At 43.8% G+C, this 21,100-nt stretch overlaps 1 protein-coding gene across 1 annotated transcript in view; it reads left to right on the top strand.

The window, feature by feature from the left end:
- Nucleotides 1–18,231, top strand: part of CEP250 (centrosomal protein 250) — a 34,898-nt gene extending 16,667 nt beyond the window's left edge. Inside the window, 13 exon segments of the mRNA XM_065754503.1 lie at nucleotides 757–891; nucleotides 1,193–1,324; nucleotides 1,763–2,064; nucleotides 5,406–5,565; nucleotides 6,332–6,656; nucleotides 7,044–7,171; nucleotides 7,431–7,551; nucleotides 9,275–9,429; nucleotides 10,484–14,551; nucleotides 15,223–15,378; nucleotides 15,799–15,912; nucleotides 16,075–16,122; nucleotides 17,884–18,231. Of these exon segments, the coding sequence (XP_065610575.1) occupies nucleotides 757–891; nucleotides 1,193–1,324; nucleotides 1,763–2,064; nucleotides 5,406–5,565; nucleotides 6,332–6,656; nucleotides 7,044–7,171; nucleotides 7,431–7,551; nucleotides 9,275–9,429; nucleotides 10,484–14,551; nucleotides 15,223–15,378; nucleotides 15,799–15,912; nucleotides 16,075–16,122; nucleotides 17,884–18,231 (6,192 nt within the window).
- The last annotated feature ends 2,869 nt before the right edge of the window (nucleotides 18,232–21,100 follow it).

Genomic DNA, 21,100 nt, shown 5'->3' with positions numbered 1-21,100 from the left:
TCCTGAAGTGTTTTCTACTTTGAATTGGGTAAAGTGAAATGCATGCAGAACTGTCTTTGGCAATAAGAATGAGCTATTTCTGAGCAGTGTAACAGAAGTGGCCTCTCAAATTTTTCTTCTGAAGTCACTTGCTGGTAGACTGTTTTGTGCCCAGGACACAAGCAGAACACAGTTCTGTGAGGCACAAGCAAACAGTGTGCCAAAGCAAACCTCTCGTGCACTGAGAGTCCTCCCTGTGTTCTACCCAGATTTCTTCCTAGCAGTCTGCCTAGATGTGGCAGTACCCTATTTGTGTATTGGAATGACAGGACCAGCTCTCAGATGTGACAGTGTGTATCTTAAACTGGAATTCACCAAGGCCCACTTAGAATACATGATTTTTCTGAAGGAGCTACTGCCTTCACCCTCCAGCAGACTTGTATGTTCTCTACTGCTAAGTGAGCACAAAAGCCAGTATCAAAAGACAAATGAGACACAACAGAAGACAAGGAGTACCATCATCACCACTTGAGAAGTGCCACACATTTTCCTATTAGGTGATTCAGAGTTTGTTGAAGATTCAGTCACAAGAGGACCATGTTTGTACTACTCATCTGACTTTGGAATCTGTGCCACCAAGTGGGCAGATAGTGACCTAAGAGATGGGCAGCATATTACTTTGAGTCTGTGTGAGCCTGTCAGCCTTCAAGTCACTGAAGGACTTACAAATTCTTTTTCTGTGGAGATTCAACCTGTTTTCTCTGTATTTCTGTGCAGATTTTGATAGAAAAGGAGAACGAGAATAAAGCTTTATTAGAGACACTACTCCAAACTCAGGGAGAACTAACAGAAGCATGCCAGCAGCTTGAGCAACTCAGGCGGAAGGTGTCAGAGCAGCAGGAGTATAAGCAGGTAAGTCTCACTGGTAAGGCAGGTAGAAAGTTCAAACAGTTGGTGACTGAGCATAAGCTGAGATTGAGGCTTCTAAAGCCAGGTTGCAGAATAAAAGGCAATAATGAGGAAATGGAGCACAAGTTCTGGATCGCTGAAAGCACAGAGCCTGGTAAGCAGAAGGAAGACTGGGTTGCAGCGGAAGCAGAGATGGCTTGAGAAGCAGAGAGAAATGGATGAATGAATGACATTAAGACAGAAAGAGGAAAAACATGGAGCTGATGGTAGGTCCCAGTAACTAGGTCTCCATTTGTGGTTGCAGAACTTCTCGGAAGAGCTGCAGGAAACTCACAGTAAGATCAAAACGGTGGAGAATAAGCACAGGGATGAAATTGAAAACATCAAAGAGGAAAAGAATATCCTTCTTCAGCAGAGGGATGATCTACAAAAACAGGTGACTGAAACAGGAGAAGATACTTGAGCCATTAAGTAGGTGGTGCCATCACTTAACTGTCTTTCTATTGCAGAACAGACATTCAGTAATTCCTCTGGCTGCCATCATACTGTAGTGTCCATCTCAGCTGGTCTGAAGGAGACCTTCAGCAGCAGCATGTCAGCTGCTGCCCTGAACAGACGGGCTAGTCCTTTTGCTTGTTTGTTTGCCAGTAATCATCAGAATGGATTTCTGCTGGTCTTTTCCTGGTAGCCTAAAACACCTTAAGGTGTTTTATGAGATGAATATAGTGCCCCTTTCTGTGCTTTTCAAACAAATCAGCTGAATCTGATACTCTGACATAGAATGAGATCTGTTCTTCCCCTTTCCTCATAGCGTATGACGTGGCTTGCAGTGACAAGCTGTAGTCTTTGAGTGCTCTGTCATTTTCTTCTTCAGGTAGAAGAGCTGACATCTCAGCTAGCAGCCTCTGAAGAGTCCCATCAAGCAATTGGCCATAAAGCTCAGCATGATCTGAGTGAAGCACAGGAGTTGTCCAAGCAGAAGGTGCTGGAGATTGTGTACCTTCAGAAAATCTTGGAGGAGGGGAGGAGCCGATGGGAAGAGGTGGAACATCGGAACAAAGAGCTGCAGGTGTGTCTGCAGTCCTTAGAGGGGGAAAGGAGTCGATGGGAAGAAGTGGAACGTCACTACACAGAATTTCAGGCTTCATTGAAGGCTCTAGAGAGTGAAAGAGACAGGTAATTGAAAGCCTACAAGGCACTCTGTTCTATTTAATGAATTATTTTCATATTCAAGTGGCTGTGATACCATTTCCTTTAAAGTGCAGTTCAGAACTATCCATTTAAGAATGAAGCAGAACCATTTAATTCTTTTGATATCATGTTTCATTCTCTTTTGCTTTCACCTTTCAGTTACATTTTTTTCTGAAGTTGGTGGCTTTGAATGTAGACATGGTTTCATAGATACATTAGGTTGGAAAGGACCTACAAGATCATCTAGGCAAACTTTTCCTTAAAATCAACTTTTCCTAAAAAGAATGTATTTTTATCAGGTCAGCATATAAATACTGCTAAATGTTCAGAGATTCAAACCCAAAACATACCAGGGACAGGTTGCAGTGTAACGGGCTAAATAGATCCACCAGCTCCACCTTGAGTCCAGTATACTTTAAGCATTTCTTTAAACATTCACAATTGTTCCATCCTGGTACTTTTGGTTGGAAGAAGGCATCTTGAAATGAGGATTTTGAGCAAAGCCAAATTCCCTTCAGAGTGTGCCTTTGGAGGCACACAAGGAACAGACATGTTTTTCACTGCCATCTGTTTCCTCATCCCTCAAAATAACCTAAGCAGGGTCCCTGCTAGCCCCAGCAGTTGCTGATGTTAATGACTGTCCAAGGATTGCGACAAACAACGCTTCACCTGGTGAAGTCTTCAATGTATCTCTTCACTGAAGAGAGGAGAAATAAGAGGCAGTGAACTTCTGCTTCTCCTGTGAGGAATCCTACATCTTGTATAAGGGTCTGACTGTTTCCTCCAAGCCTCCGTTACCACTTCTGCCTTTATTTCCCTCAATGAACTTAATACGGGTGCTGGCAGGTCTTAATGAAACTCCCAGGATATCCCCTTGCTGTTAGTTGCTGTTCCTACTAGGGTGTTAGGGAAGCAAATTTTATTGACAAAGCCTCTCTTTGTTTCATTAGTCAAAATAATTTTTCTTCTGTATCATCTTCATTTATTTTGACTTTCTTAAACTATCTGGTATCGCTGTGTGCACCATGGTACTTGTTTTAGCTTCCAGCAGCTTGTTTGCTGAACCAATGCTCTGGGTGTCCTTTTGGTCTGGTGAACATAAGGAAAGTTCCCCACTTAAATTGTATTTTAAATGAGCATTAATGTTAATAGTCCAGTGATTAGTCTCCTGTCTTGCTTGTTTATTATTACTTGTCTGTGAAATCAGATTTAGTTACTCGTGGCTTGTTTAGAAAGACTGGGGAAATAGAGACACCTCTGGCCAGTCTCTTCCTTTGCTAGATCTTTCTGGGACTTGACTGTTTTAAGTATAGCCATTACAGGCCAGTGAGCCTCTGTGCCTGGAAGACCGTGGAACAGATCCTACTGGAAGCTGAGTCAGATTTTCTGTAAGTCGAGGCAGATGCAAGATGAGGATCTGAGATAGCCATCACAGCTTCACCAAGGGCACATCGTGCCTGACTAATCTGGTGACCTTCTGTAATGGAGTGACAACATCAGTGGATAAAGTAGGAGCAACCAATGTTGTCTACCTGGACTTCTGCAAGGCCTTTGATATGGTCCCACACTACATCTTTATGTAAATTGGAGAGAGATGGATTTGAAAGGTGGGCTATTCCATGGACAAGGAAACAGTCAGATGGTTGCAGCCAGAAGGTTGTGGTCAGCAGCTCTATGTCCAGGCAGGAGCTGGTTATGAGTGGTGTTCCTCAGGGCTCCATCTTGGGACCTATACTCTTTAACATCTTTACTAGTGACCTAGATAGTGGGCTTGAGTGCGCCCTTGGCAAGTTTGTGGATGACACCAAGCTGTAGTGCAGCTGATACATTAAAAAGCAGTGCCATCCAAAGGGACCTTGGCAGGCTTGAGAACTGCACCCACATTAACCTGATGAGGTTCTACAAGGCAAGCGCAAAGTGTTTCACCTGGGCTGGGACTACCCCAGGTAGTGTACAGACTGGGCAAAGAACTCTTTGAGAGCAGGCCTGCAGAGAAGTACATGTGGCTCCTGGTGGATGACAAGCTGAACATGAGCCTGCAGTGTGTTCTTGCAGCCCAGAAGGCCAGCAGCATCCTGGGCTGCATCAACAGAGAGGGGTGGCAGACAGGGTGAGGGAGAGGATTGTCCCCCTCTGCTCTGTCCTCACGAGAGGACAGAGGACGAGGCTCAAGTTCTTTACACAGAGGGCTGTGAGGCGCTGGCACTGCTGCCCGGAGAAATTAGGGATGCCCCATCCCTGGAGGTGTTTCAAGGCCGAGGTTGTTTGGGGCCCTGGACAGCCTGATCTGGTGCCTGATTTAGTGGTTGGCAACCATACCTTCACGGGGTTAGGAACTGGATGCTCTTTAAGGTCTCTTCCAACCCAAACCATTCTATGATATACCTGAAGTGTTTTCTGGATCACCATGAAGGTTCACCTTTCTTGCATCTTATCCCCAGTCGCACTTTATCTCAGTAAGACACAATATGAAAGGCACTAGATATCAAAGATACCTTGTTTATGTTTTAGTAGGATTTGCCTTTTTGCTATTTATCTTCTTACCACTGAAAGATGCTTGCTTCAGTAATTTCTATTTGCATGCTGTCCACTGAATTGCTGCATTTGGATCCTTTTAATACTTTTTAGTATATTTCAGCCATGTTCTATGTGGGTGCACATTATGTCTTGTTTGAAGGATTGGTTTTATTTTGAAAGTCAGTAGGTCATCATGTATGTTTCTTAGGCCCTTATTTTTCCAATTGTTACACCCAAGACCATCTGTTGTATATCTAAGAGTATTACTGTGAGCTCCATTGCATGGAGCCACCCACATAGGAGGGTAAGAAGCTATACTGTGGATATTAGAGATTAATAAAGATGCATTATCCATAAACCCACCCCCCCTTTTCCCTGGAGCTTTTAGTCTTCTATGTTCTTTTGTGGAGTACTAGAAGTTGAGAAGAACTAGAACCAGAGGTGGATAAAGCTGCCCCTTGATACCACCTGTATTGCAGAGTGTCAGAACATGAGACTGTGTCTGTGGATATCACTGTTAACATCTCTCATGAAGTGTTTCAGCGTATGTGCTCACGTTACTGATATTTTTGAGATGTGAATGTGCATATATTACACTTAGCCAGTAGCTTAGTTTTCTTCTGTGGAAATGAGCATAGTAGGTCCATGCTTGGCTGTGACTGCCAACCTGGCATAGGTAGGACTGAACGAGCAGCCTAGTTGTTCAGGTACAGCTCAGCAGACAGGAATTTTCACCTTGGTGGTGGAAGTCCAAAGAGTTTATTAAATCTTATAGCATGCAGTAATGAGTTGCATGTTCTCTCTTGCAGACTGTCTCTGTCTCTGGAACAGAAGGAATTCAGCCTCAAAACCTTGGAAGAAAACAACTTTGTCCAGCAGAGCGAGGTGTCTAAACTACGTTCTGCTATTCAGCAGGCTCAGCAGCTCCACTCAGACCACAGAATAGAAATACGGGAGCTCAACAACCAGGTGTCCTATCCCCTATCTTCCTCTTATCCGAGGACACTGAGTACCACTTCACTTTGTAGGATCCATCTTGTTTCCCCTACCAGCAATGCACACTCCTGTGCTCTGCCTAGAGACTGCACACTGAGGTGAAGCTGGATTTGCTGTGTTTTCCTTGCCCTGAACCATGAGAGCAGGGAGCAACACATAAATCCCTGAAGAGCAACAGAAGACTCCTTTGGAACTTCTCAGTATCTTATGTTACAAATGTCCCTTGATGGTGGGATCTGTGTAGGTCACTGAGTGCTCTGATGAGATAGAAGTGGTTATCACAGTCTGTGGAAGGCACTTCTACCTCAGCCAGTTCATCTGGTGTGTTGGAGATGCACAATAAGGAAGAGGTGTGGACTGACTTCTGTTTACTTCCACTTCTAGGCACCCCTGACGGCCCCACCTGCATGCAGGGGTGCTTGATCTGCAACCTTGCCCTGCCAGCCCCCTGCTCAAGCACGCACTGCTTCATTTCTGAGGTTGGAAAGAGTGGTGGCTCAGTCATTCTGTTGTGCAAGGGGATTCTTCCTTGTGGCCCCTTAGCCTCCAGGCAGATGTTTCTAGATCATTGTCTGTTTTGCTCAGTCTGAATCCTTGTGGGTTGTTTTTTTTTTTTTTGCCTTTTGTTTTCAACATGGTGTTTACTTGGAGTAATTTCTTCCTTATTCTTCTCTCTACTTCGTTCTCTGCTTCTTCAGTAGCAGCACTATTCCTGAGGCTCTGTGCATCTGTGTTATAGGTACAGACACTGCAGGAAGTGGTGCTGGAGAAGGAGGCTAGCCTGGCAGCTCGGGAGAGGCAGTTGTTGCAAGACCTGGAGGCATCTCAAGCTGGTGAACAGTGTGTGAGAGACTCTTTGCACGTGCTAGAGTCTGAGAATGCTGAACTTCATCTGAAGCTTTGTAGCACAGAGAACAGAGCAAAGGCATTAGCTACAGAGTGCCAGCAGGCTGCCAGTGCCCACTGCGAAGCCCAGTCCCAGCTGGACAAATTGCACGTGGTTCTTCGCCACATCCTGAGTGATGGCACTGATAAAAGCGGAGACTTCGTCACCTCAAATTCAGGCAAGTGTGGGAGGAATGAGAATTGTGTAGAGCACATGAGGATGGAGGAGAATATGGAGGGAGGGATGGTTCTTTGTAGATACACCCTTTCAGTTCAGACTGACTCAAGCCTTGGTAAGTCTTGTAAGCCTGTGAGAAAAGTCCATGTTGGTACATGGAGAAACAACTAGCACCAGGATGAAATAAGACCAAGTAGTCATGAGGTGCGTGCGTATTCTTTTCTGAGAGTAGTCCTCACATTAGTGTGCTGCAAAATAATCTTATCCTGTGACATGTCTTGCTGTAATGTAAACTGTAGTGTGGCTACAAAGGTGCTGCCACTTTCTGCAGTGTGTAAACAGATGTTGTTTGTTGAAGACCCCCATATTGAATGGCTTTTCTCTTCAGAACGGGATTGTGTCTGGGACCTGACTGTTTCTCAGGCCAGCGACCTCCCTGTAGAGCTCATGATGGACAGAGTGGCAGCATCCCTGCAAGACCTGCGTCAGGACCTGAAGCAAACTCAGCAAGATCTGGTAATGTGTCTCTGAAGTGCACCCAGAAATCCTGTCCCTTTGTTGAACTGAGCTGATGAGCAGAGTGCCAATGGCAGAATGGGTGTTAGTTCTTGTAGACCAGGTTTGCTTGCTGCCACAGGGAGAACAGACAGTCATATGTACCATTACTGACCAACTGCCTCCTCCCACCTTGGCTATTTCTGCCTTTAGTTTTTGTACCTCCTTGTCTCCTGCCAGCAGTGGCTCTGTGAACATATACTGCTCTTGCTTCCTCCAGAATGATACTGGGAAGAAAGTGCAGGACCTGGAACTGGATCTGAGCAAGAGGCAAGCTGAGAGGGACCACTTCAGTGCCCGCAATCAAGAGCTACAGAAACAGTTGGCTCAAAGCCAGGAAGGTACAGCTTCTCCTTTCCAACCCACTGAGTCAATCCTGTCTCACTGAATACCACACAGAGGAGCAGTGCTGCAGTGCCAGGAGATGGGGGGGGGGGGGGGGGGGGGAAGCAACAAACATGAGATTTGACTGTACGACAATTGACCAATGAAGAGAGATTTGATCAAAGAAAACTTTTCATAGCAAGAGTCAGTGGCTGGCACTGCATCCAGTGCTGTGACTGGTGATAGGTGTGCAGCAGCGATGCCTTTCAGGTCCTGTGTTACTACAGTTAGGTGTAGCTTGATTCCTCATTCTGTCCTTCTCCATAGACTCTAAAAACATTACCCTTGTTGACCTACTTTTCCTCTTACATTGCCATTTTACAGAGCATCAGTTCTACGTTAAGCTACTAGGTTACTGTACGCACGCTTTCTTCCTGTTCTGGTTTTCCTAGTTTTCTAGTACCTAATGCTTCTGCACTTCAGTATCTGAGCTCCAATCTGTAGCAAACATAACTTCTTGCTTCCCTAGCATCTTCTTACAATTTTTTGTAATGTTTACTTTAGATTTATCTACAAACTGGTTTTCATATGCAACGAATTACCTCTTACTTTAATCTCCAAGCCTTCCCAGAACCTCCGTGGCTGCTGGCCTCTCTGTGTCATAGCCAGGCAGGCATACCTTCTCCTGTCTCTCATTGTTTTTCCACTCTTCAAATTAGAATCGCCTTTTGGTCATCTTTTCTTACTTTCCATTCATCATACTGCACAGACAGGGAAATGTGGGCACTGTTAGTAGTCTCTCTCCTGTACTGCTTTATGCTCACATAGTGCCTTAACTATTCAGTATTTCTTTGTCTTAATTCTGTGAGAAGGAATTGCTGATCATTTTCACAGTTTTCCAGGCCTTACATCATCCCTATTTCTAGAACATTTGTATCATTGACTTTTTTTTTATAGTAATATGTTTTTATCATATGTGGTAACAGCTTCTGTACTTTAAATACTGCCATTGAATAGTACCTGCTTGTCCCACTGGTCAGTTGTTTTCCCTTTCAGTTCCTGCTTAGTAGTTTAGTCTGTTTTTACAGTTCTGTCTCTTAGTGTGCATCAGTTCCAGTTCATCTGTAAACTTTTTGTTTCCAGTCTCACTACTGGTATGACACACAATTATTCTTACCCTGCTGTCATCCTGTTATCACAGGTTATTTTTTTTTCTCCATGAGTATGCAGTGTATTACCCAAGCATTCTTCTGGAAAAAAATTCCTTAATGTGCATCTTCAAGCATTACATTGGCATCTGTCCTCTTCTCTTAAGCCTTATGTGACGTTCTGATCAATGAACTGTGTCACACTCAGTCTTCTCTTGTAAGTCTTGTTCCCCTTGCCTACCCCAGCTCTTCTTCCTTAGGACACTAGACCTCCCTGCATCAGTCCCTATCCTTGTTTCATTAGTTTTCTATCTAATTCTAATGCTGAGGATGACCTGCTGCTTTGTCATTAGCCCTAGCCTTTTAATAAGCAGAACAGTAAATGCATTTTTATATTATTCTGAACCTTGCCACTGTCAATCTTCCTTTTTTCTCTGTCTGGAAGGCTTTTAATCATACTTGTTTTGAAAATCCTTGTGGGTTTGAGGCCTATAAAACAGAGATGGGAGGGAAAAAATATTATTTTCTGCCTAGGTTACAAAGCAGTTTGATTTTACTTTGCTTTTCACCTTCTCCTTGACCTTTGCTGCAGAGACACAGATGGCAGAAGGCAAGAAGAACTCTCTGCAAGCAGCCTTGCAGGCAGAGGCTGCTGCTCTAAAGGAGGAGAATATGGCATTACATAAAGAGGTGGCATCTTTAAAAAGGAAACTTGAGAGCACTGAGAAGCAAAATAAGGATGTGCTGGTATGGCTAACAGATGCTAAAAAGGGCAGTTTCTATTTTTTGTTGTTTGTTTGTTTTTTTGCCATCTATTAATAAATGTAAGGAACTATTTCTTCTTTTCAGTGAAGAGATGGTGTGGGGTGGTGCTGTAGAAGTTTGGTCCAAATCAGAGTATACAAAAACTGACTAAGTCTCTTTTATTTACCTTTTTTCCATTCATTCATTATTTCCTACACTTGTTTTCCTGCTAGCCCCTGTGTCTGAGTTAGCAGGATCAGCATCGAGTGAGAGGTCAGTCCAGAAAGTAGAGAGAATTGGTATCACAGAGTACAAGGGTAGAAGAACAAAATTTATATAAGTGATCATTTTATATTAACTTTTCCAATAGTGTTCTTCTGCATAAGGAGGAAAAAGATACTGGAGTCATATGAAAACTTACTTATGATGCAGGGTGTTTCTTTTCTGCAATTCTGAAGGTTTGCACCATGTCAAAGTAACTTTCAAACTGACATTGTATGTTTTGAGCCCAAATACACATTTAAATTCAGAAGTACCTGGACTTGAAGGGAAGCTCAGGAAAGACCTCCAACTCCCTTGGAGGTAGGGCACAGTCACTCTTTTTTTTCCAACAGAAGAACACAAGCCATCTGTTGAAGCTAGTGGCTGGAAATGAAGGGAGGTTTTTCTTACAGCAGAGGACGCCTTGTTTCCAAATGGTCTGGTCAGTACAGCGTGTCTGGATAGGATCAGGAAAGGTCTATTAAAGTTCTCACAGCTGAAACAGTGCTGGAGTTGGAGAGAGGAAACATCATCTAAATCCACCATCGAAAAATCAGTTACAGCCAGTTTGCTAAATTCAGTACAGTTCTCAAATATGTATGTTGTTTTTGGTGTTGTTGTTTTTTGTTTTGTTTTGTTTTTTGAGTAGAAGGGGAAAACAATTGAATAGGTAAAAGTTTCTACTAAAAGCTCAAACTGCAGCCTTTGAATGCCACCAAAGTGGGAGTTCAAATCTGGTATGAAAACCAAACTGTATAAATAGAATTACCGAATCTTTTTCTCCCTGTTGTTGCAGCGTGAGCGGGTCAGACTGCAAACAGTTGAAGAAAAACTGATATGGGAGATAAAACTTCTTCAGGAATCAGTCACAGCCTCAGAAACACGAGCAAATGCAACAGCAGATATGAATCACTCCCTTGAACAAGAACTACAAAGTATGTTGTCTGTCTTGAAAATAAAAAATAAGGAAGCGGAAATTCAGCAGGAGAAAATCCAGATGCTACAGAAAGAGGCAGCAGATGTAAAAGCTTTGCAGGAGAATCTCACTCAAGTGAATGCCATCCTGTCAATGAAAGAGGGAGAAATGAAGTTCTACCAGGAACAGGTGAGAGTGCTGGAAATTCAGAAAGAAATGCAGGAAACTACTCTAGATCAGATTATCAAGGACATAAAAGAGAAAAACCAGAAGACAGAATCCCAGCAAGAACAAATACAGGAGTTAGAGAAGAAGCAAGAACTGCAGAGGACTGCTTTAAGCAAAATGAGCAAAGATCTCGAAGGCAGAGACCAGGAGATCAAATCCTTGCAGGAAGAAATACAGGAGCTAGAGAAGCAACGAGAACTGCAGGGAACTGCTATAGGCAAGATGACTAATGACCTGGCACACAGGGACCAGGAGATCAGATCCCAGAAAGAACTGATAGAGGAGCTAGAGAAGCAACAAGAAACACAAAGGACTGCTGTGAGCACAATGAGCAAAAAACTGGAGGATAGAGATGAGAAGATCAGATCCCAGAAAGAACTGATAGAGGAGCTAGAGAAGCAGCAAGAAATGCAGAGGTCTGCTGTGAGCACAATGAGCAAAAAACTGGAGGAGAGAGATGAGAAGATCATATCACAGCAAGAACTGATAGAGGAGCTAGAGAAGCAGCAAGAAATGCAGAGGTCTGCTGTGAGCACAATGAGCAAAAAACTGGAGGAGAGAGATGAGAAGATCATATCGCAGCAAGAAGTGATACAGGAGCTAGAGAAGCAGCAAGAACTTCAGAGGATTGCTCTGAGCACAGTGAGCAAAAGCCTGGGGAAGAGTGATGAGGAGGTCAAATCCCAGCAAGAAGTGATACAGGAGCTGGAGAAGCAGCAAGAACTGCAGAGAACTGCCTTAAGCAAAATGAGCAAAGACATGAAGGAAAGAGACCAGGAGATCAGATCCCAGAAAGAACTGATAGAGGAGCTAGAGAAGCAACAAGAAACACAAAGGACTGCTGTGAGCACAATGAGCAAAAAACTGGAGGATAGAGATGAGAAGATCAGATCCCAGAAAGAACTGATAGAGGAGCTAGAGAAGCAGCAAGAAATGCAGAGGTCTGCTGTGAGCACAATGAGCAAAAAACTGGAGGATAGAGATGAGAAGATCAGATCCCAGCAAGAACTGATAGAGGAGCTAGAGAAGCAACAAGAAACACAAAGGACTGCTGTGAGCACAATGAGCAAAAAACTGGAGGATAGAGATGAGAAGATCAGATCCCAGCAAGAACTGATAGAGGAGCTAGAGAAGCAGCAAGACCTTCAGAGGATTGCTCTGAGCACAGTGAGCAAAAGCCTGGAGAAGAGTGATGAGGAGGTCAAATCCCAGCAAGAAGTGATACAGGAGCTGGAGAAGCAGCAAGAACTGCAGAGAACTGCCTTAAGCAAAATGAGCAAAGACATGAAGGAAAGAGACCAGGAGATCAGATCCCAGAAAGAACTGATAGAGGAGCTAGAGAAGCAACAAGAAATGCAGAGAACTGCCTTAAGCAAAATGAGCAAAGACATGAAGGAAAGAGACCAGGAGATCAGATCCCAGAAAGAACTGATAGAGGAGCTAGAGAAGCAACAAGAAATGCAGAGGTCTGCTGTGAGCACAATGAGCAAAAAACTGGAGGATAGAGATGAGAAGATCAGATCCCAGCAAGAACTGATAGAGGAGCTAGAGAAGCAGCAAGAAATGCAGAGGTCTGCTGTGAGCACAATGAGCAAAAAACTGGAGGATAGAGATGAGAAGATCAGATCCCAGCAAGAACTGATAGAGGAGCTAGAGAAGCAGCAAGAAATGCAGAAGACTGTTGTAAGCGAGATAAGGAAAAACCAGGAGGAAAGAGACCAGGAGATCAGATCTCAGAAAGAACTGATAGAGGAGCTGGAAAAGCATCGAGAACTGGAGAGGACCGCCTTAAGCAAAATGAGCAAAGATCTGGAGGGGAAAGACCAGGTGATCAAATTCCAGGAAGAGAAGCTAATGATTCTAGAACAACATGGTACTTCACAAGTGAGAAGTCTGCTAGTTGATCTTGATCAAATGAAAGGAAACTTGAAGGCGAAAAACTTAGAGCTTATGTCTCTAAATCAGCAGATCAAAGAACTGGAGTTGGAGAGAGAAGAGGTGAAATCTTTACGCGTGAGCCTTGAACAGCTCAGGGAAGTTCTTAGGGACAGAGAGAATGAGTCTGATTCTCAAAGGGATCAGATAAGACTCTTTCAGCAGTACAAGGAGCATCAAGAGGAGTACCTGCAAGAGCTCCAGGGTAAAGTAGAAAAAATGACACTTTCCTTATCTAAAAAAGATCAAGAGCTTGAGTCACAGCAAAAGCAAATCCAGGAAGCTGAAGAAGTCATGGAAAAGAAGTTGAAGACTGTTAGTGACCAATTGGAAGCCTTAAAAGAAAAGGAAAGACTTCTAGACATCCAAAAGCAACAAACAAGGGAATACAAGGAAAAAATAGAACAGATGAATGTCTTATGTAAAGACTTAGAATACACTAAGGCAGTACTGAGAGAGAAGGATTTAATGATTGAATCTCAGAAGGAACAGATTGAGTCCTTCCAAAACCAAGAAAAAGACTCTATGCAGCAGGAAGAAATTCTGCAGCATCTTAAACGGGCTTTAAAGGAACAAGAGCAAGAAACTGTATCCCTTAGAAAGCAATGTGAGGCATTTAAAGAAAAGGAAGAAAAGCACAAAACTGATCAAGTGATTCTTCAAGAAACAAAAATGACTCTGGAAGAAAGAGAAAGAAAGATAGACATTTTAGAGGAAGCTATCTCTAAGCTTCAACAACAAAATGATGATATGCTGATGCAGACTACAGCTATAATGCAAAAACTAGAATGTGCTGAATCTTCTCTAGCAACTAGAAATCAAGAGGTAGTGTCTTTAAAAGAGTACGTCCAGGAACTTCAAGAGCAAAAGGAGTCAGAAGCTAAACAGGCCAAGAGTCTGCAGCAGGATCTAAACAAAATGAGCCAAACAATGAAGAACAACGATTTGGAGATTCTCAAGCAGTCAGAGCAGATTAATGTGTTTCATCTTCGTGAAGAAAGTATGAAAGCAGCATTAACATCTTGCCAGAATCAAGTGAATCTGCTTGAGGAAGTGGTGAGAGATAGAGATAAAGAAATTGAAACTCTTCTACAAAAACTCCAGCACCAAGAAGAACTGAAGACCTTGCAGAACCTCCAGTCTGAGACGAAAGAGGAGGTTAAACATCACAGAGAGGAAGAGAAGTTCCTGGAAGAAGCCATGCATGAAAGAGAATGGGAGATGAAGGCTCAAGGTGACCAAAGGTTAGCTGATGAGGAAATAAGAGATCTTCATGAAGATCGCCAGCATGTTCAGCAGACTATGACAAAGAAGAATGAAGAGATCAATTACCAGAGAGACAGAGTCACGTATTTAGAGAAAACTCTGAGAGAGAAAGACAAAGAACTGAGGAGGCAGAGGGAACTCTTCAAAAAATTAACATCTGCTCTGCGATGGAAAGATGAAGAGGAGACTCTAAAGAAACAAATCCAGAAACTCCAAAACTGGGAGGAAGAAGAAGCAGAGAAGAGGAGAATTCTCCAGGAGAGAGACCACTTATTGAAAAGGCAAAAGGAACTAGCTCAACAACTGGAAGATGAGAGGAAAGTAAAGGAGGAAGAATTGAAGCGTGTGATTGCTATTTTGAAGCAGACTGAAAGCGGAGAAATCGAATGGAAAGAGAAGGCACAAGCACTGACTCTTGCCCTTTCTAAGAGTGAAATGGACAACAAGACTTTGAGGGAAGAAGTCACCATCCTGCACAGTATGGTTTCAGAGAGGGACAAGGACCGGTTTCACCTTCAGGTGGGTGGTGTGACTGGTCATCAGTCAACTAAAACATCTATAAAGAATTCTAATGTTGTTTCCCATAAATATTTACAAGCGTGGCCAAAGAACCTATGATTTCAGTCAGCAGGCTTGCCTGCCTGTGTAGCACAGGCCACAGACCATTCACCTGCTACAATTTTTTTTTTCTGTCAAGCCCAGAACTACTGAAAGGACTACAGAGCTTGCTGTTAAATCAAGACCAGAAGTTTGGGATTAGTAATCAGTTCTGCTGTCCAGGCCAGTTTAGCCAACAAAGTGTGGTTAGGATTTGGCATAGAGGCAAAAGGGCACAGCTGAACAAACTAATGTGCTAAACTTTGTAGAATGTTTTAAAGATGGCTGAGCAGCACCCACAGTGACAGTGCTTAGAGTGTAATTCCAGAGATCTGCTGTTTCTGACTAAGCACATTCTGTTTACTTGTGGACAAGCAAGAAGTTACTTCATTACAAGTTATGTGATTATGTAGTGGTCCCTATGTAGAGTGCCTAGGAATATATATTGCTGTTTTGGCCTGTCTATTAGGAAGGAAAGAAGGCGTTTAATGATGTCCATTCCTGAGGCTGTTCACCCTCTCTGACACATTAATCTGGACCCTCTAATATTAGTTTATGTGATGTCACTTCACATAATGTCTGTGTACACCCAGGAGGCTACTGAAGACAGTGAGCACCTACCATGGCTCTCGGAGAAGAAGCTCCTATGGCAGCAACTGGAGTGTCTGCAGCATGCAGTTGCAAGGCTGGAACATGAAAAGTCTGAGCTGAAGCTACTCAATGCTGAGCTCAGGATGACTCTTAAGCAGGTAAAAAAAAAAAAAAAGTCTTTTACTGCCTCAGCAATGCTTATGTCCTCTGGAACACAACGTATTTCTATATACAGTCCTTTAGAGTTCTCTGTTTACTTCCCTCTCCCGTGTGGAGAGTTTCATGTTTTCTTTCTCCTCTGACATCTCACTGTTTTCACACATGGGCATTCACTCAGGTCCTACTCTTCTTGCCCTGGTGTCACCTTGCACACTCATTTGAGATTCTCATGTCAGGAACTTCCTCTTGCTCTTTCTCTTCTGTAGTCTATATCAACTGCTTTTTGCCTCCAACTTTCTCTGGTGCAATTAAATGTCTCTGCTCAGAAATCTTCTCACAAATAATGTCCTGTGATCTTTTTTTTTTTTCCCTTGCTTGGTGGCTGGTTTCTGTGATTCTTTCTCCTATCCAACATGCAGGTGGAACATGAACGGAGGAAACTGAAGAGAAGTTGTAGTGGTCAGTCAGTGCCAGATGCTTGCAGGTTTTCTCTCTCGGAATCTGATGAGGACAAGATGCCTGCTTCTAGAAAGGTGAAAGGAGTCTGGCCATACAGAGCAACTATGGCAAATTCCAGTGGCAACATTGTTCCCCTCCCCCCTGCCCCCACCATATGGGTCTAATGTAACACTGATAGAGACTATGGACCTTCCCAGACTGAAGACTAAAAACAAACCCTTGCATTTTCTTCACAGGAGGAGGCTCATGCTCTCTGCAGTCAATTAACTGAGTTACAGAACCAGGTGAGGAATAGAAAAGCTGTCATCAAAAGCTGCACTGACGAACACAACTTTGCATGATGTTACAGCACATGTTTGGTTTGGCAGGGTCACAGCTGTCAGGAAGTGAGTACACCAGGCAGTGGAAATACCCAGGTAGCTCATTTATTGGCCGCAGATGAACGAGACTGTTAATGTAGGCTAGTCTGTGACTTACCAAGTCAGGCATGCTGGGTGATGGATTGCAGGAAAATCAGAAAATTAAAACTTTCCTGCAGCCAGAGAGTATTTGAAGGATGCTTCCTTTGAGCCTTTCTCATCTTGTCAGCTGTTCCTATTTTTTCCTTAATTCAGTTAAAAGTGGAGTTTGCATCTTATCAGAGTTCCAGGGACACAAGACAGTGGCCAAGCTTATAGCTGTCACAGAGTCATAAGTCTCATATTGTTATTCTGTGCTAATCACGGTCGCAATACTGGACTGAGGCAGAGACTGTCTATTAGGAAGGAAAGAAGGCGTTTAATGATGTCCATTCCTGAGGCTGTTCACCCTCTCTGACACATTAATCTGGACCCTCTAATATTAGTTTATGTGATGTCACTATAAGAATATTTGTTTTATCACTGTAAGAATATTTTAGCACTATAAGAATATTTGTTTTATCAGTATAAACATGTACATTTCAATTACTGAATGCTATTGCATCTTTTCACAGCAATACTGGCAGTACCAAAAGTTGCAAGTCTTCTCTCCCACTTACTTTTATGAGTCAGGTGTATCCGACTGTAGGAGATCTTGGTCCCCCTGAGGGTATGAATCTTCACAGGTGATAAAAGCAAAAGGTGTACATAATCCTGTGGCTAAAGTACGTAACACTTAGTTCTGGAAAGTAAGCTGGGTGTGCTGCTGAAGCCAGCAAGTTATCATGAGCTCTTACTAGGAAGCTTCAGTGGCTGAAGTTCTGTTACTAGGGAGAACTGATTGAACTTCTTTTCCCCTTGTGACTGTTGTATCTGCATGCATTGTGGACCTACTTCTGTTCAGCAGGAAAATTAAAGTGCTCTGATGAAAGATCTGAGCTTGTTAATGAGGGCACTTCTTAATTCTGTAAGACAGCAAAACTGCAACTCGATCTCCTGCTTCCTGGAAGATGCTTTAAGCAGAAAGTGCTCACTTCTCCCCCTCATGTCCCTGAGTTACCTACTAAAGCGTGGGATGATTTTTTCAGCCTTTAAAACCCCAGTTTTGCAAAGGTGTCCTTGTTATTTCAGATACAAGGTCAGATCTGTCCCTCTCTTAAGTGATGTGGTTCCCTAGCTCTGAAGTTGGGAAAAGATTTTTGGTCCCTTTTCTCATGTTAGCTTTTTTTTGAGCTGTATCTGAACAGAACAGTTCTTCAGTACCCTCTCTGCTGGGTAGACAGTCTCTTTTACAACCCTGTTGTAACCAGTTGTCCTGCTGAGGAAGAAGCATGGGGAACTAAGGGGGCAGTTGCCAGAATTTCTCTTTTGAAAAAAGAGTTGCATTACTAAATCCTGTAGGAATCTTTTCCTTTACTGTGCACACAATATGTCAGTATTGTACATGTGTACAGTATGAGAGAAAGGAATTTCCACTGTTGATCATCATGATCATCAGGTTCAGTTCAGATTGACTTTGGAGCCTGTTTCTACCCATCCAACAAGGACAAAGTGTTGGCCAGGGCTGGAGTTAAAGGGTGATTCCACGGAGCTAAGGATGGTCCTGCAGTGTGGGTTTCTATGAGCTCAGCCTTCTGCCTCTTTCAGGTGACTCTTCTGCAGCAGCAGTTGACAAAAGAACGAAAATACAAGCAGGACTATGTAGAGTGTTGTGCAAAGACCAGCCAGGAGCTGTTGGACCTTCACCAAGAGCTGTCTTACTCTCTGGAGGCTGTGGTCAGGGAGCCCAAAGCTGCTGTACTGGAGGCAGAGACTCAAAAGCTGGATCGATCTCTGAACCATACCTTGACACTAATGTCACTGGACTCCTAGTCTCCTGAAAGACAGCTGTTGCACTCAGCAGTGAGATCCAGTACAAGGGATGGCCTGGACCCAAGCAGGATCAGTGTGCAGCTGGAGCTGAGCTGGAGACCTGCTGTGCAGGTGGCAGGGTGACTGGTGCAGAGCACACATACTGAAGTAAGAGAAATTCAGAGCACAGGGTCTCCAGCAGCTGTGCTGTGACAAATCTGGTGCTGGCTGGCATGGTTGGGGTTGGGGCATAAACCTGACAAAGCACATCACCCTTCTTCCAAAGCACTCCATCGTTGCATGCCTCATCAGCCTTCAGATGGCTGTCCAAGTTAGGGTATTCCTGTCAGCTTCTGGACTGTTTACAAAGACTTTTTCAATGAACTTATTTCTCCAAAACACTGCACCTTTCCTGATCTATTTTTTCCCCTATTATCTTCTTAGATGGATCGGTTTCTTTCTGTACATCGGGTAGTGATGAAGCAGCATTCTCTGGGTGCCAAAACAATGGAGATAATTTGTTAATAGTTTATTCCTTTATTGCATAGGAGCAGCTGCACTGTCACAGAGTTCCTGTCTTGTACCCTTGCCAGAAATTATCTTCTGGAGTCGGAAGTTGGGGTGCACTTGGTTCTGTTTGCATTGGGTAGCGTCGCTCAGTGACTGAAATTTTTTGATGGTTTATTTATTAAAATAAATTTTGGTGAAGGGCTACCTAATTTCTGCAGGAAAAAAAGAAAAGCAAGTGGTAAGTAAATGTGGGTGTAGGGAAGGTTTCTGTGAGTAAGCTAGTGTGAGCCATTGTGTGGCTTAATGTAAGAAAGAGGGAAATGCATCTGTTATAAAAATGAAAAGGTGGTAAGAACATACTGGAGATGGAAGGTTGTTTTCTGCTCCTTTTGCACAAGAAGCACTGGTATGCTGGCAATGACTGGCTTTCAGCTTTCTTGCTGCTACAGACAACCTCTGAGGGAAAGAACAAAATACCCAGGGGTCAGTAGTGGGTCTGGGCCTGTACCACTACCTCACAGACGATCTGGGTGACGGCTGAGTGTACCCTCCCGGGGCCTCTGAGGATCCCAAAGCAGGAGGAGCAGCTGATGCAGAAGACCGTGCAGCCGCTCAGATGGCAGGCTGAGGAAACAGCTCATGGGTTTTAATGAGGGGAATGCACAGTCCATAAGTATGCTGGCCAGAAGAGGGAGATGAAAGAACATATAAATCCCCAGAGCACTGACAACTAAGTCAGGAGAACTGATGTGGAGAAGGCTGAAGTTAATAGTAAAGTTCATACCCCTGAGTGTGCGAATGAGCGCTAAGAAGAACATGCTAAGCATTTCTGACTACATCCTTGACTCTCCACCCAAGTCATTTTAAAAGACTCCCTGAGAGGGGAACAGGTAAGGTTAGGATGTAAGGGAAAGTGCTGGAGGGGGGAGAGGAAGGAATAGAGATGAGACAGACTTAAGGAGAGAAAAGAAATGGAAAGAAATGAGAAGCTACACTCCTCTTCCTCCACCAAGGTAGGAGTGCTTTCTTGGTAAGCCACCTCTTGTTGAAGAATACCCAGAATATCAATAATTTTGTTAGCACTAACACCATATACCAGCACTATTGCATCTGGTACATCTGTTATATCTGTCACTTCAAGAAATGGTTTATTTGTCAATATTTGTGTCATGGTTTTGTGATTTTTTGGTATTGGTATTCCACATCATAACATCATGTAGTGTATTAAGAGTTGGAGCTAATGCTCCAGCTCTGTGGATCATCGATAGTTATGGGTATGCCTGTCTGAGAAGAGAAGAACTACATTCCCCAGAGGACTTTGTGATGCTTTGTGTTTTTTATGTGTTTATGCTCAGAGGGAAAGATAAAAACTGTCTGCGGTCACGGGACACTCTCTTTCCTTTGGGATCCACTCAGCAGTGAGTGTTTGTTGCAGCTGTCCGCCTTCGGCGTTAGCGTAAGGCCCTCGGTTTATCAGACACTCTCTTGCTCACTTTATTTAGTAGCTTCATTTCCAGTTATATTGTATTATATTGTATTATTTTGCTTTCCGATATCTTATTTAGTAAATTAGCTTTCCTCCTCAGATCATTGCTGCTGTTTTGTTTCTAGGCCCATCTCCCTTTTCCCTTTCCCTGTTCCCCTTTCCTGGGGTGTGGGTCTGCAGGTCCCCCGTACCAATTGTGGAACCGGGCCGACCTGCCCGTAAGCCATTGACAATTTAAAACTGTACCAACGAAAGTCTTTGGGTGCATTCTGGCAGTCAAATGTCAAAAATATTTACATGACAACTACCAGAAAACAAATGGATGTCCATCAGTACCACCAGAAAGCCACTACTACCTCATGACCTCACAGCAAAGTGGGTCGCTATATCTGCCCCAAGCTCCTCTCCTGCATCAAGTCCTGCTGGCATTTCTCAAGGCGTCACTGTCTTCCCCTGTTGGAACACAAGATGTCAAGGCCTTGCCAGTGCTACGTGAGATGTCAAGGTCCTGCAAGCAGATGTCAGAGCTCCTGCCTGTGGCAATGAAGTGCCTGTCCCTAGCAACGGCATACAAGAGGATTGGAGGTCACTGGTTGCTCTGTGAGAGGCAGCCTCCAGCAAGTCTGTCCTTAGAGCAGCTCCGTGGCAGGGCAGCTGCAGCCAGGAGGGACAGGTGCAGTCGGTGGAGGCCCATGAGGATGATTTGTGCCCTATCTGTCTCTGCCCGCTGACTGTACCCTAGGCCGCCAGCTCACAGCTGCCCTCCTGAGCCTCGTGTCACGTTCCTGGAGGACACCTCGACCTGCTGACCCAGGGGAGGTTTCACTAGTGAGAAAGAATGTCTTCGCAAACTGCTAATAGAGCAGTTGCTTCTGTTTCCCTTTGAGAGATGAACTAGAAGCAGCCTGGAATCCTACTGCAAAGAGAGGACAGGAACATGGAAAAGGTGACTTGTTCAAACAGTTTACCTTCTAAGAGCTGAGACTCTCGGGGTTCTAGATCACTAACTCGTAACTG

The sequence above is a fragment of the Cyrtonyx montezumae genome, unplaced genomic scaffold (genome assembly GCF_038088225.1).
Source record: "Cyrtonyx montezumae isolate F1298 unplaced genomic scaffold, pur_monq_1.0 scaffold_9, whole genome shotgun sequence".
Taxonomy (NCBI): Eukaryota; Metazoa; Chordata; class Aves; order Galliformes; family Odontophoridae; genus Cyrtonyx; species Cyrtonyx montezumae.
The sequence above is the reverse complement of the archived record's forward strand: the minus strand, read 5'-3'. Positions and strand labels throughout refer to the sequence as shown.